At 52.8% G+C, this 26,925-nt stretch overlaps 2 protein-coding genes across 3 annotated transcripts; one reads left to right on the top strand and one right to left on the bottom strand.

Annotated features, from left to right (window-relative positions):
- The first annotated feature begins 1,923 nt into the window (after nucleotides 1-1,923).
- Nucleotides 1,924-17,756, top strand: LOC112874213 (pyridoxal reductase, chloroplastic). 2 transcript variants are annotated; one of them, XM_025937416.1, is made up of 8 exons: nucleotides 1,924-2,119; nucleotides 15,724-15,952; nucleotides 16,068-16,161; nucleotides 16,348-16,471; nucleotides 16,622-16,723; nucleotides 16,813-16,964; nucleotides 17,064-17,157; nucleotides 17,351-17,756. In XM_025937416.1, exons 1-8 carry the CDS (start codon nucleotides 1,976-1,978, stop codon nucleotides 17,534-17,536), a joined length of 1,125 nt encoding a protein of 374 aa, XP_025793201.1. In that variant the 5' UTR covers nucleotides 1,924-1,975; the 3' UTR covers nucleotides 17,537-17,756. The 2 variants fall into 2 exon arrangements, with proteins under 2 accessions (XP_025793201.1, XP_025793202.1); XM_025937417.1 differs by lacking the exon at nucleotides 1,924-2,119 and adding an exon at nucleotides 9,714-10,102.
- Nucleotides 17,672-21,462, bottom strand: LOC112874211 (methionine gamma-lyase). Its single transcript, XM_025937415.1, has 2 exons — nucleotides 20,562-21,462; nucleotides 17,672-18,572 (listed from the first exon to the last, which is right to left on the bottom strand). The coding sequence occupies exons 1-2, from the start codon at nucleotides 21,376-21,378 to the stop codon at nucleotides 17,905-17,907; spliced, it is 1,485 nt and encodes a 494-aa protein (XP_025793200.1). The 5' UTR covers nucleotides 21,379-21,462; the 3' UTR covers nucleotides 17,672-17,904.
- Between the last annotated feature and the right edge of the window lie 5,463 nt (nucleotides 21,463-26,925).

Genomic DNA, 26,925 nt, shown 5'->3' with positions numbered 1-26,925 from the left:
TTACAGTGAGTTTGTACTTAAGTAATATGCTCTGTATAAAAATCTCAGCACCAAAAATTATCTCTAATAGTTATTTTGTTTTTAATCCATGCTTACTTTGAAAAATAGTCGTTTATGAAATGATAAAATCTCTCACTTACTTAATGAAGTTAGTTAATCTAGATACTACTCAATAAATGACTGCCCAAGAAAAAAAATAAAGTGCTTTACAACTTAAATTGAGTTTTGTTGAATTACAACTTTACAGTGAAATAGTTATTTATCTTGAGCCATTAAAACAACTAATACATATGCATTCATATAGAATCGACGACTCTCGCTGATGGATAGAATCGACAACTCTCGCTGATGGAACCTACGAGCTGGTACCGGAGCCCGAGAGTGAGCAACGCGAAGTCGCTATTTTGGGCTGTGAGAAAATTGTTGATTTTAATGATATTTAAAACTTTCTATTTGATTGTTTATTGAAAATTGTTTAGATGCCTAAATAGCTAACCAAAATTTTAGACAAGAAGAGTAAAAAAGAACAAAACTCTTCTTGTCTAAAGTGGACGTGGCAGATATGATTTTATCTGGCGTGGACGTAAGAGAGAGGGAAAGAGAGAAAGATGCCATCTAGGAATTACCAGATGATCTAGAATCATGAGAAAATTCTTATAGCAGACAGCATTTCCTACTGTAGAGGCGTGGCCTGTCATCTTATCTATGGACACATGCCATTTAATTTTTTTTTATAACACATGCCATTCAAATTGGGTACCATTTAAACTATACATAACGGCTTGTCTATTGTATATATTTAAGTAACATGGAACCGTCATACTATTACCCATTATCTGAGAAAACGGAACAGTACTCCATACAGCCATCATCCCTCCCACTACCTGTGCACCTGACTACCTGAGAAGCAAAGCTGGAGCTGAGACCGTTCCTAAAAATGGAAAAAGGAGAAGAGGGTGCCGGAAAGCGGCGCCGGCGCGAGCTCGGAGGGCGCGGGGGCCGGAGGGTTCCGTTTGGACGACTCTGAAAGTCTGAAGGCTGTCAACAGCCGAGAAGGCCGCGGTACTCTAGGCGCGGAAAAGCGGTGTCAGGACTACCCCTCAGGCCCTCACGTCCAGGCGCCAGGCAATCGATTGCGAAATGATTCGGTCCGCCTGCGCGAAAGGGCCCCGGGGCTCGCGCGCGCTCCGGACGCCGACGCCCGCCCGTGTCCGGATGCGCGCGGGCGCGGCGGTGCCAGCCACCCCAGCGCCAACGGAAGGCGACGCGAGGCCTCGCACACCGAGGCAGCCTGCCCGGCCCGGGCACCGCGTCTACGAGGAGGTCGCTAGCCCCCTGCCGCTGCCGGAGACTTTTTCACGGGGGCCGGGCCTGGAGACTCGCGCCGGGAGCGGGCGGCTGCCTGGCTCCTTCAAGCCCGAGCGCTGCGGCCATTAACTCCCCCGCCACGGCCACGGCTCACGGGGCCGCTGCAGCACGGCCTGGCCCCTGCGGCGTCCGCCATCGCTCGACCGATCAATCATCAATGCCCTGCCTCTGGCTGCCTCTGTGTGTGTGTGTGTGTGAAAGTTGGGAGTTACCACCGTCACCAACCAGTCAGCAGGGGAGTACTAGCAGCCTAGCGTAGGGCACTGTGCGTTCCACCCACCGGGCACCACCGCTCCCGCCGGAGATTCCTCGCCCGCCGGTCGCCGCGCGCCCACGTGTGCGCGCACGCGTCCCCCTGCGCTGCCGCGTTCGGCGTCGCGGCATCTTTCGGGCCCCCAAGTATAACCGGGCTGGCTCGTGGGCGGACCTGGGCCGCAACGACCAGCCCGGACTTGGTTTCGTAATGGGCCCTGGCACCGCGTGCGCAGAACTCCAGAGAGGATCCGGAAGGATTTTTATCGCGGATGAACGGACGGGAGCGGGCGCGCGTCTGAAGCTCTGAACCTGTGCTGCTCCCCCTCCCGGCGGCCACCGTGCTCCACCACCGATGGCTCTGCCGCCGGCCGCAGGGGCGGCAGCGCCGGCGATGCCCTTCGCCGGGCAGCCGCGCGGGCACGGCCTCCGGCGGCCGGCGCCGGCGCCGCCTGGCGCGGCGCTGCGGCTCGGGCCCCTCTTCTGGCCGTGGGAAAAGGTCCGTTCCAGAACTCCCTCGAGGCCTCAATACCACCGATCATGTTTGCAACTTAATCACGTTTGAGCGCTCGAATAGGTGTGTGTAAGCTATCACTGTGTTTGACTCCGGGATCGATCGAAACTGTAGTGCTCAGGATTGAATACTCGTTAGTACCAGTGCAGCCTAGCGTCTAGGACCCGCATGCAGTTGCAGTTTTTTTTTTTAAAAAAGAAAAATGCAGTGCACGATTCGAAGCTTTTACTCTAAGGTCGCGTTTAGATGCACTCCAAATTCCAAGTTTTTACACTCTCTTTCCATCACATCAATTTTGGAACACATGCATGAAGCAGTAAATGTATGTAAAAAAATAACTAATTGCACAGTTTAATTATACATCACGAGACGAATCTTTTGAGCCTAATTAGTCCATGATTAGATAAAATTTGTCAAATACAAACGAAAACGCTACAGTATCACTATTGCAACTTTGTTGCAATCTAAACAAGGCCTAAGACAGTAAGACTCTGCGTCGCTCGACTCGGTATGCGAGTGACATACTGACATGACGTGAGGCTGAATGCACGGCTCGCCATTATGAACACGGCAGGCGAATGGGACACCGGCGCAAACTTGATGTTCTGTCTGAGTGCGCACGGCCTCACTGAGCCTTGATTTCCTGCCTCCCAAAGCACAAACCGCGACAAGGATCCGATGACCCTAGACGCCAGTATTCGTGGAGATTGGTTAGGTTAGCAATAGTACGTACCTTTTACTTTTAGCATCCAGCCATGGATCAAATGGCGAATGTACTATTTTAATCGAAACAGTCAGTAGATTATAGGTAGCAACACTCTTTTACACTCTTCCTGATGCCGCAGTTCCTCTTTATCGAACTCATGCACGGACACCCAAATGTTCCGCGTTGTGTATGATTGTCTTTGGAAAGAACCTAGATGAGATGCCAAAAGTTCACCTTTGTTACCAGCTTACCAGTTCATGGCCGGTCAGCTCTTTTGAACTCTTAGATGAGGGGAAAGCCTATAGGACTTTTTTGGGTTTTTTTCTTACACAGAGACTTCCAATTTCCATTATGAGAAAACGGGTCTTCTACAACGAGATCAGGATGATAGAAGAAGACAGGTGCCCAAATTAAAGCACCACTTTTCTATTTAAGTTTGTATCATGTTACGGTGAATATGTTTGTATCGGTGTCTCAAGATGGCTTAAAATCTAGTAAGGGGGTATTAAGGGTCTCGTAGTATATTCCCTAGAATATGCTGTTTGTTGGAGACTCTCCTTTGGACTTCTTTGAGAGAGTTAATGAAAATCCATTTGGACCAACAATTGGCATCTAGAGCTTAGGATTTCCTCACCTCTCTCCAATCCCCTCTTTCTCCCTCCCACCTGCCTGGCGGCGCCACCCCTGCGTCCCGATCCAAGCTGCCACTCCTTCTCTCCGAGATCCAGGCGCGGGCTCTCACTCCGGGCGGCACCTTCACCCGGCGGCGCAACCCCTTCCCCACCCTGGCGCGGCGCAGGCCAGGAGGCCGCGCGTGGGCGGGCTAGGGAGGCGGCGGCGTAGTGCGGACCAGGGGGCTGCGCGCAGGCAGAGCGCCGCGGCGGCTGCGCGCGGGCAGCCTGAGTGGGTGCACGAGGACCAGTGCGGTGGTGTGGGCACCGCAGGATGCGGGCGTGCGGCGGCTTGCCTAGCGAGCGGACCAAGAGCAGCGGCTTCGTCCCCAGCGGCGCACGGGCGTAAGGAGGTGCAGCGACTCACATCCCTCTGCAGCGAGCTTTTCCACTCCGGCTCATGGCTTCTCGTGCACCAAGCCACACCTCCGGTGGCGGCTCCATCTTGTCGAGCGCGAGGCACCGGTGCGAGGAGGATGCAGCGATGCTAGAGACTGCGGCGGCAACGTGCGGAGCAGGCGGAGCGGAAGGCCCTGGAGGCGGCAGCGGCGGCTTTCGCGACAGCGTTTGAGCGGCGGCGTGCTGCTCTTCGGGCGGCAGAGGAGGAGGAGGCTTAGCAGGCGGCTGCAGTAGCCGCAACAGCTCGGTAGTGTGTTGCACGCGTGGACCAGCGCGCTCAGGAGCGCGGGGCCCGTTCGAAGCGGCCCAGCAGGCCGTGGCTGTGGCCATGGCCGCGCTGCGCGAGGCGGAGGCTGGCGACGACGACCTCGGCTTGGGCGCCGGCACCGACAACGTTGACCTCGGGTCGGAGGACGACGTTGAGGCCGACCTCCGGCGGGCAGAAAGGCATTGACATATCTCCCCAATGCTGGAGCGGCGCCAACGTCCCTTCCCTCCGCTGGAGCGTCGCCAGCGTGCCTCCCCTTCCCTGGAGCAGCGACGGGGTCCCCCAAGGCGGCAGGTAGAACCTCCCGTCTTTCAGACAATCTTCAAGGCCTCGGTGCCGCCGTGGCCGGTGCTCACGAAGATGAACTACACCGACTGGAACTCGATCATGAAGGTCAAGTTGTATTTGCGGCAGATGTGGGACACCGTGAGGCATGGTAACGTCGACCACCATGAGGACCGGCGTGCCCTTAAGGCCCTTCTCGCGGCCGTCCTGCAGGAGATGGCGCCTGTCCTTGCGAACAAGCCCACCATCAAGGAAGCTTGGGAGGCCATCGCCAAGGCACGTATCGGTAGCGATTATGCACGGCGGTCCACTCTCCAGAAGCTTCGGCAGGAGTGGGATCGCTTGGGCCTTCCGGTCGGGTGAGGACATCGATGACTTCGCCCTCCGCCTTTCCAGCTTGATGCAGCATCTCAAGCAGTTTGGCGACGATGAAGTCAACAAGGAGCGGGCGGTCAAGAAGCTCCTCCGCATCATCCCCGACAAGTACACTCAGGTCGCCCTGGCAGTGTAGACGCTGCTGGACCTCTCCGATCTCACGATCGAGGAGGTGACGGGCCGTCTCAAGGCCATCGACGACCGCAAGCTTTCTCCCATCGAGCCGACCACCGAGGGTGGCAAGCTTCTACTCACCGAGGAGCAGTGGCGTGCTCATCAGGGTGAGCGGAAGAAGGGGGAGTGTCAGCCTCGAGCTCGACGAGCGTCCGCAAGCGCAAGTCGTGCAAGGCTCCCCGGCCGCGCGGAGGGGCTGATGGCGGCAACTCCAACGAGCGCAAGGCCACCCGCAACGACACCTTCCACAATTGTGGCAATGGTTGTGGCAATGCTGGCCACTGGGCCAAGGACTGCAGGCAGCCGAAGCGTGGCGGTCACGCTCATGTCGTGGAGGCTCGGGTCGACAACGAGCCGGCCCTGTTCCTGCTGCACGGGAGTGTCGAACTGCGCTCCTCTCCCGTGCCGGCTGTCACCGCGCTCATCCACTTCGACGAGCCGCGAGCTCACGCCTTCCTCGGGAAGGGCGCGAGCGACGAGAAGATCGACGAATGGTACCTCGACATTGGTGCCACCCACCAAATGACCGGGCGGCGCGAGTACTTCTCCAACCTAAACTCCACCGTGAGAGGCTCCGTCAAGTTTGGGGACGCCTCCATCATGGAGATCGAGGGTGCCGGATCCATCATCTTTGTCACGAAGACCGGCAAGCACCGGCTGCTCACCAGTGTCTACTACATCCCAGCGTTGCGGAACTCGATCATCAGCTTGGGATAGCTGGATGAGTACGGGTCGCGTGTGGAGATTGAGCACGGACTACTACGCATCTGGGACACTCCTCGCCGTCTTCTCGCTAAGGTGAGCAGGGGGAGCAACCGCCTCTACGTACTCCACGCAGAGTGGTGCAACCTATTTGCCTTGCAGCTCAATGTGATGACGAGGTGTGGCGGTGGCACCAGCACTTTGGGGCCCTAAGGCAGCTCGGTGCCAAGGGGATGGTGCGGGGCATGCCGAACATCAACCACGTGGTGCAGTTGTGCAACACGTGCGTGCCGGTGAAGCAGCGGCGCCTAAGGATGAAAACGAAAACGGAAATTTTCGGTTACCGGGAATCGTTTTCGAGATTTTACCGAGATTTTGGTTTACGGAAACGAAATCGGCTACCAAAAATACAGAAACAAAAACGGTATTTTCTTCCGGTGACAAAAACGAAAACGATTTCAGCCTCTTCCGACCGTTTTTGAGAACTACCGTATTCAGCCGGTATTTTACCACTGGTACTACCGAATAGACCGAACAAAATTGAAAATAAACAAAAAGAAACAGCAATATCTATATTTACTGCTTTCCATGAACAAAAGCTAACAAAAGATTCAACAAAAGCAAGCTTGGACTCGTCAATCTGTGTGGGGCTGTGGGCCTTCAACCGGAGCAAGACCAAGCAAGGATGTGCCACCGTCCCGCCGGCTTGCTGCTGCGCTGAAGCTGCCGCCGGCCGCTGCAGATGGGGGGATGCGGGCGCCGTGGGCCGTTCACTGGCAGTAGGCACGCTGGCCTGCTGCATGCATAGGCGTCAGGCGAGGAGGAGGCGTAGCTGGCCAGCTGCTGGGCTGGTGCAGCGGGGGTTGCAAGTCTGGAATGGTGCGTGCAGGGTGGATGAGGCTGAGGTTGTGGCCTTAGGGTGTACAGCTTGTTAGTTTGATCTCCCAGAGACCCTCGGACCCCAACGGGCGCGATGGGCCTCCTCTCACCCGCGCCCTGATCGGGGGCGCTCCAGCTCGTTCATAGCTGGTGGGCCTCCGTCGCACTGCGCTATAAAAGAGAGGTGGATGCCAGCGGCACAGAACACGAGGTTCACCGCCGCCGCCACCCCACCGACAGTCTAAACCCTAGCCCATCGAGGAAGCGCAGCAGTGGCGGGAAGACCCACCTACGGCCGTCGTCAACATCGCCGCCTCATCCCGCTCCCTCGGTTGCGACCCGAAGCTTGACTACCCCTAGCATCACCGCCGCACGCGACGATGACGGGCCCCTCTGCAACACCCGCGATGCAGGGCGATGAAGGTATAACTCCCGTGCCCCCTTCTCCTTCTCCATCTCTTTCGCACTCGACTAGTTTTAGATCTACTCGATTTCTTCCGACTCCATCACGTGGTAGACGATCCGTGGTTAATGTAGTCGAATCACGAACCTAACAATGGTATCAGACGCCTAATCTACTCGCGTTGATTAGAGTTTGGAAGAACCCACATAAAAGAACCCAGAGAAACCCCTAGAACAAAACCCACAGAAACCCTAACCCTAGCTAAAAGAGAAAATGGGATGGTGGTAAAGGGGGGGACTTACCTCTTCTTGCGCCGTCCACCGTCGACGCGCTCGGGACACCGGCGCGTCGACCCGACCTCGCGAGGCCATGGGCCTCGCACGGACAGAAGCCGCGCGAGCTGCCACCGTGCCGCTCGCCGCGTGCTGGATCTGGGCACCACGGTGATGCCGCTCGATGGCGGCGCGCTCACCTTGCGGTGGACGCGCGCGCCGGCGAGGGGGCTCACCGTGGCCCGCTCGGTACACCGCCGGCCAGATCCATAAAATTTGTAGAAACGAGACACGCAGTCTTCCTTGAAGATCAAATGATCCGAGAGAGCGGAACAGTTAGGAAGATTGATCTTGAGGAGAAGCGGGTATATACACCCAATTCTGTGATTCAAGAACATTTTTTCTCGCTGCCCGCCATAACTGCACCGCCAGTGCAAGTCACTGCGATGCCAACACCTGCAGTGGCTCCTCCTGTGGTAACAATGAATGAGGATATGGAACCTGTCAATCAGAATCCTGAAGAACCTGTTGCCACACAAGGAGGGGAGCAACAGCAGTCCCAAACAGATGAGGCACCGCAGGCTCAGGCCTATGAGAGACCCCAAAGAACAAGGAAGTCCGCTATTCCTGACGACTATGAAGTCTATAATAGCGAAGAAGTTCAAATGGAGGATGATCCCACTTCATTTGAAGAAGCCATGAGAAGTGAACACTCGTCGAAATGGTTTGATGCCATGAAAGATGAAATCAAATCGATGAGTACCAACGAAGTTTGGAACTTAGAGGAAATTCCTAAAGGAGCCAAGACAGTAGGCTGCAAATGGGTTTACAAAACCAAATATGACTCCCAAGGGAATATAGATAAATTTAAAGCATGACTCTTGGCAAAAGGATACACACAAAGAGAAGGAATTGATTACAATAAGACTTTTTCTCCAGTTTCATGTAAAGATTCTTTCAGAATTATAATGGCCCTTGTGGCTCATTATGATCTAGAATTGCATCAGATGGATGTGAAGATAGCATTCCTAAATGGGGATCTGGATGAAACCGTCTATATGGCACAGCCGAAAGGTTTTGTCATGGAAGGTAAAAAAAATTAGGATACCGTCTAAAGAAATCAATTTATGGGCTAAAGCAAGCTTCAAGACAGTGGTAATTGAAGTTTGATAAAACAACAAAAGAGTTCGGGTTCAAAGAAAATATTGAGTACAATTGCGTTTACGCAAAGTTCAAGAATGGAAAGTATATCTTTCTAATCCTGTATGTGGATGATATCCTACTAGCAAGTAGTGATGTCAGTCTGTTACTAGAAACGAAAAGGTTTTTATCCTCACATTTTGAGATGAAAGATCTTGGTGAAGCAAGATTCATTTTAGGAATCAAGATTCATTGAGACAGAATGAAAGGGGTATTAGGGCTGTCCCAAAAGACATACATAGAAAAAGTTCTAAAGAAATTCAATATGCATAAATGCGGTGCCTCACCTGCACCTATAGTTAAGGGCGACGGATATGAAAAATTTCAATGTCCCAAGAATCAATATGAAATTGATCAGATGAAGACGGTACCATATGCTTCAGATGTGGGAAGCTTACAGTATGCACAAGTGTGCACACGCCCTGATATAGACAGTATGCACAAGTGTGCACACGCCTTGATATAGCTTATGTTACCGGGTTGCTTGGCAGATTCCAGAGTAATCCAGGACCAGAACACTGGAAGTTAGTAAAGAAAGTTCTGCGATATTTGCAAACAACAAAAGGCCACATGTTAACATACAGAAAAATAGAATCTCTGGGTATCGTAGGATACTCAGACTCCGATTATGCAGGGGATGACAGAAAATCCACGTCTGGATATGTGTTCACCCTTGCCGGGGGAGCAATATCGTGGAAAAGTTGTAAACAAACCGTCACTACATCGTCCACACTGTATGCCGAGTTTGTTGCGTGTTATGAGGCTACGGGGCAGGTGAACTGGCTTAAGAAGTTTATACCTGGTCTGAAAATGGTCGATAACATATCTAGACCATTAAAGTTGTACTGCGATAATGAGCCCGCAGTAATGTATGCACACAATAATAAGACAAGTGGTGCTGCCAAACACATTGACATAAAGTATTATATTCTGAAAGATAAAGTCTGAGATCAGATTATAAATCTCGAGTATATAAGCACAGTAAAGATGCTTGCGGATCCGTTAACAAAAGGCTTACCACCCAGCGTGTTCAAGGAACACGTAGCCGGCATGGGGCTAAGGGATAGCCTGTGATATTCGGACTACAGGGGCCCAAAAGGTTAAAGAATCTATTTCAGAACGGAGGTGTGTATTGTAGCTGTTAAATCTATCGGCAGATGACCGTGACGATGAGGCATGCTCTATGCATAAATCCATGATGAAATGAGAAAAAGTAAATGGAAAGAAAAGAAAAGGTACAGGGTGAGATCAAGAGGGAGACTGTTAGTTTGATCTCCCAGAGACCCTTGGACCCCAACAGGCCCGATGGGCCTCCTCTCACCCGCACCTTGATCGGGGGCGCTCCAGCTCGTTCAAAGCTGGTGGGCCCCCGTCGCACTGCGCTATAAAAGAGAGGTGGGGGCCAGCGGCACAGAACACGAGGTTCGCCGCCGCCGCCACCCTACCGACAGTCTAAACCCTAGCCGATCAAGGAAGCGCAGCAGCGGCGGAAAGACCCACCTACGTCCGTCGTCAACATCGCCGCCTCATCCCGCTCCCTCGGTTGCGACCCGAAGCTCGACTACCCCTAGCATCACCACCGTCCGCGACGATGACGGGCCCCTCTGCAACACCCGCGATTCAGGGCTACGAAGGTATAACTCCCGTGCCCCCTTCTCCTTCTCCATCTCTCTTGCACTCGACTAGTTTTAGATCTACTCGATTTCTTCCGACTCCATCACGCAGTAGATGATCTGTGGTTAATGTAGTTGAATCACGAACCTAACACAGCTGTTATATTCCTAGGGTTGAGTATTGGGGTTGGGCCAAATTTTTTATTGGACTAGATTCCGGTTATCTCCGGTATTTTGGTTACCCGAGGTCTGGAACCGAATTGACTGTATTCATTTCGGTTACTTGAAACTCAAGATAAAATTAGTGATCGAATTTCTTAGTTTCGGTCTCGGGTAATTCGGATTTTGTCTTCGGTCATCGGTTAATTATGTCCAGCCCTATGGATTGGTTCGATACTTGGATTAATATCTTAATCGAATCTTCACTACTTGCATATGAGATGTGTCAACTCATATAGTTAGTGTTATGCTCTATTGTTTGATATGTTTATCATTTTTGAAATATAAATTTGATGGGTTTCGATCGTTATCGATGTGTTCTTGACCGTCTATTTTTGTTTCCGAAATTATCGGAATACCGACATCATTTTTGTTTCCGAAAATATCGTATTGCTTTCATTTTTTATGAAAAAAATGTGAAAGTGAAAGTGGTGGAACCTTTCGCCAATCGTTTTCGACGGTTTTCATCCCTAGCGGCGCCTCCCCTTCCCGCATCAAGCGAGCTTCCACGCCAAGGAGAAGTTGGAGCTTGTGAGCGGTGACCTCTCCGGCCCCATCACACTGGCTACTCGTGGAGGCCGGCGCTACTTCCTCCTCCTTATCGATGACGTCTCCCGCTACATGTGGGTGATCCTCCTCGACACCAAGGCAGCTGCTTCGGACGTCATCAAGCATCATCAATCCGCTGCGGAGAAGGAGTGTGGCCGCAAGCTTCGTGTGCTCCACACGGACAACGGCGGCGATTTCATGGCAGCTGAGTTCGCGGCGTACTGCGCCGACGAGGGCATCCAACGCCACTACTTTGCACCGTACACTCTGTAGCAGAACGGCATCATCGAGCGCCGCAGCCAGATGGTGGTGGCCACCGCTAGTGCTCTCCTCAAGCAAAGGGGGATGCCGGCCATCTACTGGGGTGAGGCAGTGCTGACCGCCATTCACCTGCTCAACCGCTCGCCTACCAAGGCACTCAACAGCAAGACGACATACGAGGTGTGACACAACCGCACGCCGGAGGTCAGCCACCTCCGCATCTTCGGCTGCGTCGCGTTCGTCAAGGAGCTTGGCCACATCGGCAAGCTCGACGACTGGAGCACTCCAGGGGTCTTCATAGGCTACGCGGATGGTGTTAAGGCCTACCGCATCCTCGACCCTGTTACACATCATGTGCGCTTCGCGCGCGATGTTGTGTTTGACGAGGGAGAGGTTGGGCGTGGGACAAGGTGGTGGATGACGGCTCGACATCGACAATCAGTGACTTCGTCGTCGAGTACGTCTACTTCGAGGGAGCTAGGGGAGCTGGCAGCTCTTCTTCACCGAGCGTGCCTATCCCAGCTTCGGGATCGCCACCATCTCTGGCGAGCCCACCTCCACCGACACCGCCGGCCACGCCCCGTTCTCCTACGTCGACGCCTCGTACGTCTACGCCGACGCCCCATACACCTACGCCGGCACCCGCTTCTCCAGGCTCGACACCGCCAGCTTCGGTATGCGACGAGCATCGCTCGGTGGACTTCCTCACGCCGCTCTCCAACGATGAGGATCGCGTTGACGCGTACCACAATGGCGAGCCTCTGCAGTACCGCTCCGTGGAGGACATCCTCGGCGAGCAGCCGGTGCCTGGACTTGTACGGTACGCCTTGGAGGTGGAGTTGCACATGGCGCACAATGACGGCGAGCTTGAAAGGACCAACACTAGGCCTAGAGGGGGGGTGAATAGGCCTTGTTCAAATTTTTCCTGAAAATCTTGGCAGAAAAAACGTCAGCGGCCGGATGATCTGGCTCAAGGTCGGATCTTTCGGGTTCCGGATGATCCGGCCAAGGGTCGGATCTTCCGGGCGGCGGATGATCCGGCCTAAGGTCGGATCTTCCAGCTGAGAGAAAATAACCAACAACTAAATTCAAAATATACTTAACTTTTGACGATTCACTTTGAATACAAAGTTGGTAAAAGGTATTGCAAAGCCTATGCAGGAATCCAATATACGAGATCTACACTTATCTAGTAGATCGGGTCGAAACAAGTTCAAGAACGATATGAACAACAATAAGTAAATGGAGACACAAGATTTAATCCGAAATTTACTCCATAAAGGAGTTACGTCTCCGTTGAGATGCTCACAAAGAGCCGGGCTGTCACTAGCCCCAAGTCTCCCACAATCAACCACAATGGAGGATTGAGTTACTTACTATTTATCTCACAAAGAGAGGGGTAATACAAACTTCCGGGAGCTCAAACCACAAAGGAATGGAAGCTTACCGGCGCCTCTAACCGTCTAGGAGCTGGGCTCCAAGAGTAACAAACGCAAATCGACGAATCAAAGGATGCTTCAAGTGCTTCTTGAGATGAACAAGTGAAAGCCCACGAAGTGCTCTCTTCCCACACCCTAAATTTCACTCCCTCTCAATCCCTAGGTGAATCCTTGCAAGAATCAAGCTCTTGGATGGAGGGGAGGGTTGAAATGAATGCTGTGAAGGTGTGTTAAGTCGTGGGAAGCAGCAGCAATGAATGAGGGAGGTGAAAGGGTATAAATACCCCACCCACCTCAAGTGACCATTATGTGTATTTCTGAGGGGTACCGGATCATCCGGTGTTAGTCCGGATCATCCGAGCAAGCAACAGAATAGGTCAAAATACACTACACAACTCCCATGGCCGGATCATCAGGCCTAGGGTCGGATCATCCGACCCAGCACAGAGGGGAACAGCCAGGAAGATCGGATCATCCGGCCTGGGGCAGAGAAAAATTTGCTGGCAGGCCGGATCATCCGGCCTAGGGCTGGATCATCCGACCCAGATGAATTTTGAAGGTAGATTTTCTCAAGAAAGAATTTCATCTCAAACGGAAGCACTTTGACAATCTGGATCAATCGACAACATCCCCCTTTATACTACGGTGGTCCTATACTCAAATTCAAAATGAAGATCTGAATTAAATCATCAGTGAACTCCACCACCATACATATTTGAATTGGGGATCTTTTTTTTATCTTCTTCTCAATTCTTTCATTTTATTCCTGCACACAACTTCATCAAAGCATCATATCCCAAATTGTGATTGTCAAGAATCACCAAAATCAATTAGGAGCCTAGATGCACTTTCAGAGCTGCGTTCTTTTGCGGAGGCGGAGGGACACGCAGCCTGGCGCGCCGCGATGCAGCTGGAGGTGGACGCCGTCGAGAGGAACCAGACCTGGGAGCTGGTTGATCTCCCCGCTTGCCACCGCGTGATCACCCTCAAGTGGGTGTTCAAGCTGAAGAAAGATGAAGCCGGTGCGATCGTCAAGCATAAGGCCTGACCGGTTGCACGCGGGTTCGTGCAGTAGGAGGGAGTCGACTTTGACGATGCCTTCACACCTGTCGCATGGATGGAGTCCATGCGTCTCCTCCTCGCACTAGCAGCCCAGGAGGGCTGGCGCGTCCACCACATGGATGTCAAGTCTGCCTTTCTCAACGGCGACTTGAAGGAGGAGGTCTACGTCCACCAACCGCGGGGATTCGTCATCCCCGGCATGGAGGGCAAGGTACTTCGCCTGCGTAAGGCCCTCTACGGCTTGTGACAGGCACCGCGGGCATGGAACACCAAGCTGGACGCGACCCTCAGGCCATGGGGTTCGTGCAAAGCCCGCACGAAGCGGCCATCTATCGGCGGGGCAAGGGCTGCAATGCCCTGCTGGTGGCCGTCTACATCGATGACTTGGTGATCACCGGCGCCAAGAACGATGAGGTGGAGGCATTCGAGGAGGAGATGAAGGCCGCCTTCCAGATGAGCGACCTGGGGCCCCTCTTCTACTTGGGGATCGAGGTGCACCAGGACGACTCCGGCACCAGTCTCCGACAGACTGCCTACGCCAAGCGCATCGTTGAGCTAGATGGGCTCACTGATTGCAACCCCTCTCTCACTCCGATGGAGGAGAGGCTAAAGCTGAGCCACGACAGCACCGCGGAGGAGGTCGACACCAAGGAGTACCGGCGCCTTGAGGGGAGCCTTCGCTACCTCACCCACACGTGGCCAGACTTAGCATTCGCCATCGGCTACGTCAGTCGGTTCATGTAGCGATCGACGGCGGAGCATTTACAAGCCGTCAAGAGGATCATCTGCTACATCGCAGGCACCCTCGACTACGGCCTGCACTACCCGAGGTGTCCCGATGCGGCACACTTCATCGGCTGTAGTGACAGCGACCACGCTGGCGACATCGACACGAGCAAGAGCACGAGCGGGCGATGTTCTTCCTCGGCAAGTGTCTCGTCAGCTAGCAGTCGGTCAAGCAACAGGTGGTGGCTTTGTCTAGATGTGAGGCAGAGTACATCGCCGCTACTTCCACTTCGATGCAGGCGATCTGGCTGGCTCGACTGCTTGGTGATCTCCTTGGTATAGATGCCGAAGTAGTGGAGCACCGGGTGGATAGCAAATCCGGCAAAAAACCCCGTCTTCCATGAGCACAGCAATCACATCAGGGTGAAGTATCACTTCACAAGGGGCTGCTTGGAGGATTGGAGTGTCAAGGCCAACTACATCAACACGCAGGACCAGCTCGCTGATTTTCTCACCAAATCCCATGGGAGAGTCAAGTTTCAGGAGTTGCGGTTCAAGATTAGGATGATCAAGATCGCTTAGAAGACTCCACAAGACTTAGGGGGAGAATTGATAGAAGAAGGCTGGTGCCCATGTTAAAGCACCACTTTTCTCTTTAAGTCTTTGTGTCGTGTTATAGCATATTCACTGGAATATGCTTGTATCGGTGTCTTAGAGTGTCTTAAGAGTCTAGTAAGGGGTATTAAGGGTCTAGTTGTATATTTTCTGAATATGCTGTTTGGAGTATAGGACTGCCCTTTGGACCTCTTTGAGAGAGTTAATGAAAATTTATTTGGGCCAACACAGGAAATCACAGAGAAAACTAAATTGAGGACATCACAACAGAGGGATTAGCAGAAATCCACTGCTCCACCACGCTAAACAGATACTGACACAACCTAGTAGCTTTTATGCACGATTTGTAACCGGAAAGACATGATTTCCGCTCTCGCATCACATCTCATTACAAAAGCTTCTCTGAGTTATAGGATTTAGTTAAAGACATGATTTCGACTCTCTGCATCAGATCACCTCTTCAAAATATGTTGCATTTGGCAAAGTAAGCTGAGGATATTGACCTGAGCTAGGGAATGTTTCAAGTTTGATCTTGTATAGTTTCTTATGGACATGGGAAACATTTAAGTTCCATATCTGATAGATTCAGGCTTCTAAATAACTTGAATCACCTCTACTGAGCCAAAAAAAAGGTCACATTTCTGTCTGAAGTCTGAACCAGGACACACTACAGTATCTGCATAGTTCAAAGTGTTTGCTGTTAATTCAATAAATTCCCATTCTTTCGTCAACGGAATATCCTGATGGTAACACTGTTGCGCACAAATATAGGTGAAAGTCGGTCCCCTTTCTGTTTCCCCCATGGGCTTTGGAACGTGGGCCTGGGGAAACCAGCTTCTTTGGGGCTATCAAGAAAGCATGGACAGTGAACTTCGGGAGTGCTTCAATCTGGCTCTGAGGAATGGCATAAACCTTTTTGACACTGCTGACTCTTACGGAACTGGAAAGCTGAATGGACAGAGCGAACGGCTACTCGGTAGATTTATACGTGAGTTTGAAGGTTAGAATAACACAAGGACTCAAAATGGTTTCAGGAATCCATGAACTGATGCTATTTCTGTCAGATTTTCAGTTACAGTGGTTTTATCTAATGTTGTTCCCTTCTGCTGTCGCAGGGCCGATTAAATCTCCGGATGATGTGGTCATTGCAACGAAGTTTGCTGCATATCCTTGGCGACTTACATCGGGCCAGTTTGTCGGCGCCTGCAAGTATTCTCCCAATTTGTTTGCTTAATGTACATCAGCCACATTTCACTTGCTCAGTACAGTTTTTCTTCAGAACATCTTAATTTGTAGAACATTAGCACAAAAGCTTTAGCTCAAAAATCATTAAGCAAACATTGAGCATAACATGGCCATTAGTCTGAGAGTTACCCACGAAGTGTCTATTTTCAGATCATCTTTGGAAAGGTTGCAACTGGATCGGCTCGGAATAGGACAACTGCATTGGTCCACTGCTAACTATGCACCTTTGCAGGAGCGTGCTCTCTGGGATGGTCTAGTTGAAATGTATGACAAGGTCACTGCACTTGGAAACATACACATCATATATCATGTCATGTCATTATTTCAAGTTACTGGATTCCACTTAGTATAATCAATGGCAAATACCAATCATATTATTTGGTCAGTTAGGTACATAGTCTGACTGAAAGTTTTTGATTCTCAGGGTCTCGTTCGTGCCGTCGGTGTCAGCAATTACGGGCCAAAGCAGCTTCTGAAGATTTACAGCTATCTAGCTTCTAAAGGTGTTCCCTTGAGCTCAGCTCAGGTAGCTAGCCTGCAGAAAAATTGTTAGCTCTATGTCTTGTCGAACTTTATATTCATTATTGCATTATCTGAAAGTAATAAGCCGTGCAGGTTCAGTTCTCGCTACTGAGCATGGGTGACGAACAGATGGAACTGAAAACCGTGTGTGACTCATTGGGCATTCGTGTCATCGCGTACAGTCCGCTTGGATTAGGGATGTTGACTGGAAAGTATGATTCTTCTAACCTTCCAAAAGGACCAAGGTGATGGGATTGGGAGCCTTTTTTTGTTTCTGAACTCTTGTTTTGACAGGTGACAAGTGCATGTTTTCAGGGTCTGATCTTCCGTTCTCTGCACTGCAGGTCTGTGTTGTTCCGGCAAATTCTTCCTGGCTTGGAGTCTTTGCTGTCCTGTCTGAGAAGGATTGCAGAAAAGAAGGGGAAAACCATGTCTCAGGTACTTTTTCATGCACACAGTGCAAGCATGAATTGAGCAAAAGACGGGGTGGCATGTCTGAACCCTGAACTCGGAACCGCAGTTGTATGGGCATGCCACAACTAATATGGCATCTGTTCGTGATGTGTTTCTTGTGATTGAGTTTGTGTAAATGTGTGTTCATCTGAACTTCTGACGAAGTTTCTCAACGCAGGTGGCCATAAACTGGTGCATCTGCAAAGGCGCGATTCCGATCCCAGGCGTGAAAACGGTCAGGCACGTGGAGGAGAACCTGGGCGCGCTAGGCTGGAGGCTGAGCCCTGCTGAGATCGAAGAGCTCGAGTCCGCGGCGATGGCGGCTCCGAAGAAAATGATCCAGAACGTCTTTCAGACTGCCTGATCATGTACAGGGATATGAATCTCAGTACCAAACATCACAGAACAATGTTCAGATGAAGAGTAGCGAGACGCTTTCACCGCTGAACTATGAAATCTTGCTAGCATAGCAAGCAGTGGCCAAGGAGCTGCATGTATCTTCCTGCAACAAGTTCAGATTAAGTAGCACACTGATTACACTTATTCAGGTCCGTTTTCAGGATCCCCAGAGATGAAGCGGCTTACACTCGCTGGCTTATCCATCTGAACCAGAGGGGTCAGACGGTGCTTAACCTTACCCTTACTTACTTAAATGGTAGTAATAATAGTATAATATACACCAGAAACACGCACATATCACCCTGCCAGCACACATTTGGAGTCGGACATCGGTCAGTGCTTGCGGTGGTTGCTGTTGCCGGCGTCGGGGACGTCGCGGTCGGCGGCGGCCTTGTGGTGCAGCAGCGCCGTCGCCGCCGCCGCCGCCGCCGTCGGCGATGGCAGCGGCGGCTGCATGAGCGCGAGCGCGCGCTCGAACTGCGCCCACCGCTGCTCGAGCGTGCCGTTGTAGCCGACGGACATGCGGACGAGCCCCGGCGAGATGCCCGCGCGCGCGCGGTCCTCGGGCGGTATCTCGCTGCTGGTGCTGCTCCCCGAGCAGGACATGAGCGTCTCGTAGTAGCCCAGGCTGACGGCCATGAGCCCGAATTGGGTGGTGTTCTGGAGGTGGTGCATGAGGCGGTTGGCGCGGTCCTCGGTGCCCATGTCGACGCAGAGCATCCCGCCGGAGCCGTACCCGGGATTGGCCGCGGCGGCCAGGCGCGCGTGGTGCGGGTGGTCGGGGAGGCCCGGGTAGAGCACGCGCAGGCCCAGGCGCTGCATCCGGGACGCGAACGCCAGCGCCCGGCGCGAGTGCTCCTGCATCCGCAGCGGCAGGTGCGGCAGGCGCTCCGACAGCTCGAAGGCCACCTTGGCGTTCATCGTCGGGCCCAGCAGCATCAGCGCCCCCTCCTGCAGGTCCATCATCTCGTTCACCAGGCTCGCCGGCCCGCAGATCGCGCCTGCATGCGTGCACAGAGATACGTGCCATCAGATTCAGGTTCGTTTCACGTGGTGCATCACACGCGCGTCTTGGCCGTCTCCCTCGTGCGCCGCACGTAGACGTATGCCCAAACGACAGGAGAGCATGGACGGCCCTTGGCCGCTAGCCCGCCTGCACGGAGTCGGGACAAGGCCACGCGGTGCACGGCGAAATGGAGGTGGGGTTCGTGGTACGAAACAAAGCCAAAAGGCCGTGCATCACTGGTGACACCAGCATGCAGCGCTCGCGATCGCTACCGCACAGACTACTACTTAGAAGATGGGAGAAAAACGAAGGGAAAAAAGGTTGGAAGAGGACACGGCGCGGCAGGCACAATGATTAGCCGGATGACGCGGGGCCGCCGCGCGCGAACCAAGCACGAGGTCGCTGCGAACGGCGCAGGATGGAGGCGGCCCGGCCCGGGCCTGATGTGCAACACATGGAGCGCGCCAGAGTGACAGGCCTGGACGGACGGCCATGTATGGCTAGCTAGATGCCTAGAAGGGGATGGGGTCACCACGTCACGTACCCGGCTAGCTAGGGCGAGGCCACTGCGGCTGCATGACTCACCGGCTTGTCGTTTGTTTGGAGGGCCTCGGCCTGCATCGTCGCCACGTGGGCAGTGGCGTAGCTGCGATTTCAGTCTAGGGTGGTCCAATGCAACTTAATATGAATTTTTAATAACAATATATAATATATAAATAAGAACTTATCGAAACCAACATCCTAAAATAAACATTTTTGAAATTTGCTTGCAATCGACACAACCATAATGTACAAGCGTGCATACATGCAATGGCGTCGTGGCTCGCAGATCTCCGGACTCCGGTAGTCCCTGCCGTGGTGTTGTGCTTGCCGCCAGCAAGGCCTTGCTGCCTAGTACCAAAGTATTTGCCGATGCTAGCTGCTGCAGCGCTGTTCTTGCTCAACGGCCTAACGTTCCGTGCTCTGATTTCAGTCAGTGCCGCACGGTTGTCTCGAGGGAAAAACTGAACGCACAACAATACCTCAGTGAAAGAAGGCGACAGACACGATGTCTTCTTTTTTCGGAATGGATCGATCTAGATTGCTAAACAAGGGGGTAATGTGCCTTGGACTGGATTCTCAAGGTGGTCCATGGCCCACCCGAACCACCCCCTAGCTCCGCCCCTGCACATGGGTGGTGCGCCATGGCCGGGCGAGGAGGAGGAGGAGGAGGAGAAGAGTAGTGACGTGGATGTGAGTGAGTTTGTTCGGTTAAAGCCGAAGGGTGAATCCTCCCAGGTAAAACTAGACACTTGTTCCTACACTACACCCAAATGCCCTTTGCGTTAGAGAAAAAAGACTCGTTTCATTACATGAAACTAGTGCGGAAGTTTTTTTTTTCGCTAGAGGGGTGCAGACCAATTCCTGACAGGGAATTTCAAACTAAACAACTTAAAAAAGCGCACGTGTGTGTACCAGTGTATGTGTGTCTTTGAGTATAATTATCCCACGGCTGCTGGGGGTAGATGCGGCGTGGTGGTGATGTTGATAAGAAAGAGTCATGTCGTGATCACTGACGGCCTCTGCCACTTTCTAGTGGCTACTCCAATCTGGTAATCTACCGTAGCATACTAGGCCGGTAATTTGTTTTCACCTTTTTCCTGTGCGGAACCCCACGGCTCCGGGGATTCCATGTGACGGCCAAGCTTTTCAGCTCCAGCTTCACTGGAACGTGACGCACTCGCGCAGCCGGCCGTACAGGACAAACGAGACCGCCGCCTACGCATCTCCTCGCAGCACGTAACGACGCTTAAGATAGGCTTCAATTTATTTTTTACGCTAAGCGTGCATGCGCCCCGCTAATGCAGCGCGTCGTGGAACGCCCATTCCGCGGCCTGGTAAATTCCAGCCACAGACTGTTCGGCGCGCTCCTCGTCGTCGCATGCACGCCCTCGCGAGCTAGCTGATGCGGGGAAGGATCGGAGAGGAGGACGCGTGCCCTTACCGGCGATGATGTCGGCGCCGCCGCTGATGAACTTGGACACGCTGTGGACGACGACGTCGGCGCCGAGGCGCGCGGGGGAGACCACCACGGGGGTGAAGGTGTTGTCCACCACCAGCTTGGCCCCCGCCTCGTGCGCCACCCGCGCCAGCATCGGGATGTCCGCGACGGCCAGCGTCGGGTTCGACATCGTCTCCACGTACACCACCCGGGTCTCCCCGGGCACCACGGCCGCGCGCACGGCGGCCTCGTCGTCCGCGTCCACGAACGTGGCGCGCAACCCGGACGCCCGCGGCAGGAACCGGGACAGCAGCGCGTGGGTGCCGCCGTACAGGCACCGCGACGCCACCACGTGGCCCCCCGCGCCCACCAGCTGCATCAGCACGGCGGAGATGGCGGACATCCCCGACGCCGTGCAGTAGGCGGCCTCGGTGCCCTCCAGCGCCGCCATCTGCCGCCCCAGCGCCAGCACCGTCGGGTTGAAGTGCCGGCTGTAGATGTACATGTCGCCGCGGTCGGGGCCCAGCTCCCCCGCGAACAGCCGGCGCATCGTGTCCGGCTCCATCACCGTGAACGTCGCCGACGCCTCGATGGACATGTTCACGCCGCCGTGCTCGCCGAACTCGTGCCGCGCCGCGGCCAGCGCCGCCGCCGGGTCCGCCTCCCGGCGCCGCGCCTTGGGCTTCTCGTCGTCGGCGCCGAGCGCGACGCTGCCGTTGATGCTGCTGCTGCTGATGTTGCCGTCGCCGAGCCCGTCGCTCCCGAACGGGCGCTTCAGGGGGGTAACCAGCTCGGAGGCGGCGGCCATGGCCTGGGCCATCGGGACGGGTGCGGGCGTTGCAGGGGAGGAGCAGGAGATCGGGCTCAGGACTCGGTTAGAGAGCGGCGCGGGGGGAGGGAACAGGAGATGGTGGCCAATTTATAGGCGAGGCCGGGATCTTCTGCGGCCGCGAGACGGGGCGACGCGGCGCGATGACGTGGACGGATCGGAACCGCACGCGGCAGGAACCGGCGGTGGATGGAGGGGCGTGAACCGGGACCCGTTCTACGGCCAGGGCAGAAGGCTGGAGATTGAGAAACCGCAGCACGGTATCCTCGCGCCAAGTGTAGAGCCTGGACGTTTTGCTTTGGATGGAATTTACTCCAGTTTTGCAGGATGGAGTTGCTAATAGTAAAACAGTTTTTCTTTTTACTGACGTGGTATCTTTGACCATAAATTGCCACTCTCCGCGTTCCAAATTATAGGTTGTTGTCGTCGAAAAAATTTGCAGACATTCTAGCTTTACAATTGTACATTTATTTACGAATTTGATAGGGGTACATCTGTACTCTTAATTTCACTACTCCCTGTTACTCTCAAATATCTTTTTGGAGATTTCGACCAGAGATTCACTCACCAATGCCCGGCAGCACCTTCTCGTGCTATTACTATTAGGCAGGTTCTGAATCTGGTAGAGGAGATATCGTCACTATTTTCAGCAGTACTACTCCACTATTGCTCCTAATATCTCTGGAGATTCCGATGACTCGCCAATGCCCAGCAGGCTGGCACCTACCGTCGCCATTCCCAGGAGGACATGCCAGTATGTGCAAGTGCTCTCCAGCCATCACCCTCAACTCCATGACCTCTTGCGCACGCTCTCACGGGCGAGATCCGTGCCGTGCATAGCTGATGGATCCAACACCCTTTTTGCCCCCGTGGTGAAAGTGAAACCCGGGAATCCGGGCACGTTCAGTGAACCGGAACCAACAACCAACACCCCGTTCGCGCCGGCACAAGAGTCAAATTTGAGTTACCGCGCTACTGGTGCCGTACTTGGGCTGGCAGACCAGGAAACTGCCACCCGTGCCTACGCTCGGAGATTCCTCGATGGCCGATGGCACGACGACACGCGCCACCAGCTCCCCCCCGGGAACCTTGCTCGGATGAATCTGGCCGCTATCCCTTTCTGAATCCGGCGGCAGCGAGAGCCGAGAGGGCCAGAGGGCGGCAGCCGGAAGCCAACCCGAAGTAGGGTGCCGCAACGGCCTCCGGACTGGCCATTTTTGTTTCGTGCAGCGTGTCTTACTGCAAAGGCGAATCAGGCGATGATATGGATCAGTTGTTGACAAGCGTGTGACGAAGGAAGCTGAGCTTTTAGCGTGGATGAACAAGGCCAAGCCGTGCACGGCCTCGGCTTCCGCAGATGCCGCGGCACGCATGGGCGATTGGCAAAGGTGGACTGGCGCTCACGTGTGCCCCAGCCACACAAGCACGCGCAGCAGCTCGAGAAAAGTTTGCCTTTTGCTCTCTCTTGTAGGCCATGTAAGCACGGGCTTGCGCGAAGCTTGGGGTGGATGAAATGAGACCTCTATCGAACCTTATCATCGGGAGGCCGTGTGAGTCGTAGCCAATCGTCGAGCCTGATCCCAGTTCGAGCTAGTCTGACTTTTGTGAGAGCCCGGTACATGACAAGGAAAGAAAAAAAAAGGGGGGAACGGAGAGTCAAACAGTGGCTGGCTCCCCGTGTGCGATTTGAATTTGGATTCCGTCGTCCACGGAGCCTCACGCTTGCCCGGAGATTTTCTGGACCTGTGATTACTCGAATACTCAACCCTGACGTGACAGTCTCCAGACGAGCTCCGAGGTCTGTTTTGGAGCGCATGAACGTTCCTGAAACTCCACCTACGTGAAGATGCTTGGCACGGGGGTTGGTTGGTGCGTGGCGTTCCGATCCGCCACGGCGGCCTCCGGTTCCTTTCAGGGACACGCATCCCTGACGAGGTGGGTGACGGTGAGAAACGGGGGAGCCGGCGAGCAGTTTCGGCTGGGGCGAGCGGACGGTGCGGGGCGCGGTGACGTGACGATGCGGACGCGCGCGCGCGGAGCGCCCTGGCCCCTGTCCCCTGGGTCCTTGGAGCTCTGCCCGTCCCGTCTCGGCACCCAGAGCGAGGCGCGTCGCCTTCCAGGCATGGCGCGAAAGCCCCGTGCTCTCGTGGACCCTCCTCCCTGTTGGGAATGGGTCAGGGTGGAGTGGAATCCGGAGCGGACCCGTCCTGTCCAACCATCCACTCGCGAGTCGCGACGGCCACCGCCGGCCGGTGCATGCACGCACGGGGCTCACCCACCAACTCCGGAGACGACCGCGCGCGGCACAGCCGCCGGCCGCCGGAGCCCCGGTGCGCCGCAGGTCCATCGTCCGTGCTATCGTATCGTCATCGCCATCGATCGCCGGGCGGGACCACAGAGATTATCGGTAACTTTTCTTATCCCTTTTTTCGCCCGCTGATCTCTTGGCCGTATCCGGAGAGCGAGCTTATCTGAAGGTGCGTCCAGCGTCCAAGGACGGAAGATTACAGTACAGTAGCAGATTAAAAAAAAAGTACGCCGTGCTTAGCATGCTGCCGCCGCCGGCGGCCGGAGCTTGCTTGCTCCGTTGTCAACCGACGTGGAGGAGGATCGGAGCGCGATCATCTCCTGCGTCATGCATTTTATCACCGGATTCGGCCGTGCTTTTCCAACGGCGCGAATTGCGAGACACGATGATGATCCATCCACATTCACTGTGAATGTTGTATTGCTGTTGTTAGGCCAATCTGGTGCGAGACTCTCGTGGATGAACCTTTCTTTTCCATCTTCTTTTTCTTTTTTATAAGGAAATGAGTTCTAACTTCTAACTCTACGTTCTAAATTTAGATCGTTCTGATAAATTTATATGTATAAATTTTTGCTATGTAGATGGATAGTTGCGTAATAAAAATTATGTATCTAAATTTGTCGAAAAAATTGCAATTTAGAACGGAGGGGCCGAATAGTTACGAGTGGCACAGGCTGCAGCTGTTGCTGCGCAAGCACAGGCACATGCATGGGATGGAAAGGAAGGGAAGAACCTTACCGGCCAGCTGCCCGGCGCGATGGGTTTTCCCTGCATGCCTGTTTGCTGGCCTTGTTTTTTCCTGCGCTACAGAAAGATTGGACGGAGGCAATGGCGGCCCCATCGCCTCGCTGCTGCATCCATCGGCGTCGACCGAGAGGACAGGAGCAAGACCGCACCGGCGGCCCATGCCTTCGAGCTTTTTGCGGATCATCGCCTCCATCCCGCAAAAAAAGTAGAGTACACTCTTGCGGTGCGCTGGGACCGGATATCCTTGGCACTGCTCAAGAATTCCATGGCTTTTCAAGATTCCGCAACGAACTGCGACAGCAATTCACCCCGGAAACTACCCCTGCGTCCCCAAGCTAAAAACCGAGACCGCAACAGTAATTCAGGGGAGAGCGCACTCGGCGTCGCGCTGCGAGACGAATGGTGCTCCCGTGGCAACGGCGACGACGACGCCCGGCAGATCGATGGTTCGCAGATAAGCATCCACGTTGGCTCGCACGTGGCAGCAAAGCCATTACTTGATAACAACCCAGTCCAAGCATATTGGACGGTGACCGTTTTTTTTTTTTATTGGCAGCATCGTACCTTCGCCATGTATAGTACGAGGTTTAATACACACAGTAGCCCTACTCCAGTAAATCACATGGACAAAACGACCAGTGCAAGTATATGAATACTATATGACGAGCTAGCAAGACTTGACTAACTAGAATTGGTGGACACAAGGAATAAGCAGTGCTGTTAATATAAAATATATAAATGGTTTTTTTTTCACATGATCTTGTTCAAGTTTTCTTTTATCCTTTGACTCTATGGAAGCTTCTATTTAATTTTCGTTGCAAACATGTTTCGGATCTGCGTGCTATTTCATTATCATTTTGTGCCACGTTTATGATTGGGCCTATATATAAAATACTACTGTGCGTACGTACATCACAGTTTATTGCGACCAAGGTAGGTCTTTGACGTGTCAGAGTTGTTCAGATTGCTGCTGTACTCAAACTTCACATCAGGGATTACCTTCTTCACATGGTATGACTTTGATGAAATAGCTAGTAGCTTGCTGCTTGTTCCCATCGTTTCAGCCCAGGGTTTAATTTCATCGCAAGCAGCTGTCACTTTATCAAGAGCACAAGAAGAATTTCAGGATATTTTACCCGCCAACTATGTTCATCGTTTCAGTCGAGGATTTAATTTCATGGCAAGCAGCTATCATTTTATCCGGATCAAATTTGCACGGTTGCGACGGTCGGATGGCCTACGTTGTCCGGTTGAAAGTTGAAAATTGGATTTTTTTTTTTATGGTTCGAGGATGTAAATCGGACTTTTCCTTTTTTAAAAGAAGTATTTTTAGCCATTTCACGGTTTCATCGTCCATGACCTATACGGCTATAGCAGTATCGCCCCTCTCGTTAATCACATGGACGAAAATGACCCAAAAATATTTGTGACAAGCAGCCAGCTGGACCAGCAAGAATTGGCAGACAGAAGGAATAAAATGATTCTTTATACACACCGAATTCTTCCACTTTTGTTTTATCCTTCGACTCTATAAAAGCTTTCTGTTTCCATTGCAAACATGTTTTATATTCTGTGCCCTAACATTTCATAAATTCAAACACACAGCAAAGAAGATACAACCTCGATTCTTTTCTATACCTATCCTTCAAGTCTTCAGAAGTCTTATCTTTTAAATGCAAACATGTTTCGCACGTACTATATACTTCTCTTGCCCTCAGACAGAACCCAAATAAAATGTAAAAGCTGCTCGTGCCAAAATGACCTTGACAATCATTAAATCATTAAGGTACACTCGGCAGGCTTCTTGAAAGCTGAAGAAATTGCTTCCATGAGAATGACGTTGAAGCACGAGTGAGATGATAGGGTTGCATTGCACACGTATCACCAACACCAAGTGGTCCAAATCATAACCAAAATAAGCATCTGGCAACGGCCACGTTTTTGCAAGTTATTGCGGTGTCCCTGTCCTTCTGGTCGAGGTTTCATCCCAAGTGGCGGTAGAATCCCTCCTGCCACTTTACCACGGAGATTGGGGTTATTTGGTTTCCTACCTAACTTGCCACAATTTGCCACGTCTAAAGTTGGGCAGGTTTGATCAATTTTGATACCTGTTTGGTGTGTAGCCACGTTTATGGCAAGATTCTTCTGCTGTTATTTTGGTCTCACTTGTCAATGACTTTAAAAGTGTGGCAAGATGTTCTTAGGCATAGCAAAGTGTGGTGAAGAATTTGAGCGACTAACTTTAGACAAATGTGGCAAGAAAAATTATGGCAACTTATGACGTGTTGATCATGAAACCAAACAGCCTTTGGAGCTTGGAAGGGGTTCCAGGATATTTCACACGCCAACTACGACTATTGGAGATTTGGAGGACCTGCAGAAAAAGAAATTAAGAAAGGACGAGTATGTTTCTACATCCTCTCTTTTTTATATAAAAAAAGACTCTTTTACATCCTCCTGCTCTTATATATTTTTCTTTCAAG

Source organism: Panicum hallii, chromosome 9 (genome assembly GCF_002211085.1).
Source record: "Panicum hallii strain FIL2 chromosome 9, PHallii_v3.1, whole genome shotgun sequence".
NCBI lineage: Eukaryota > Viridiplantae > Streptophyta > Magnoliopsida > Poales > Poaceae > Panicum > Panicum hallii.
This window is presented reverse-complemented; position numbering and strand designations above follow the sequence as displayed.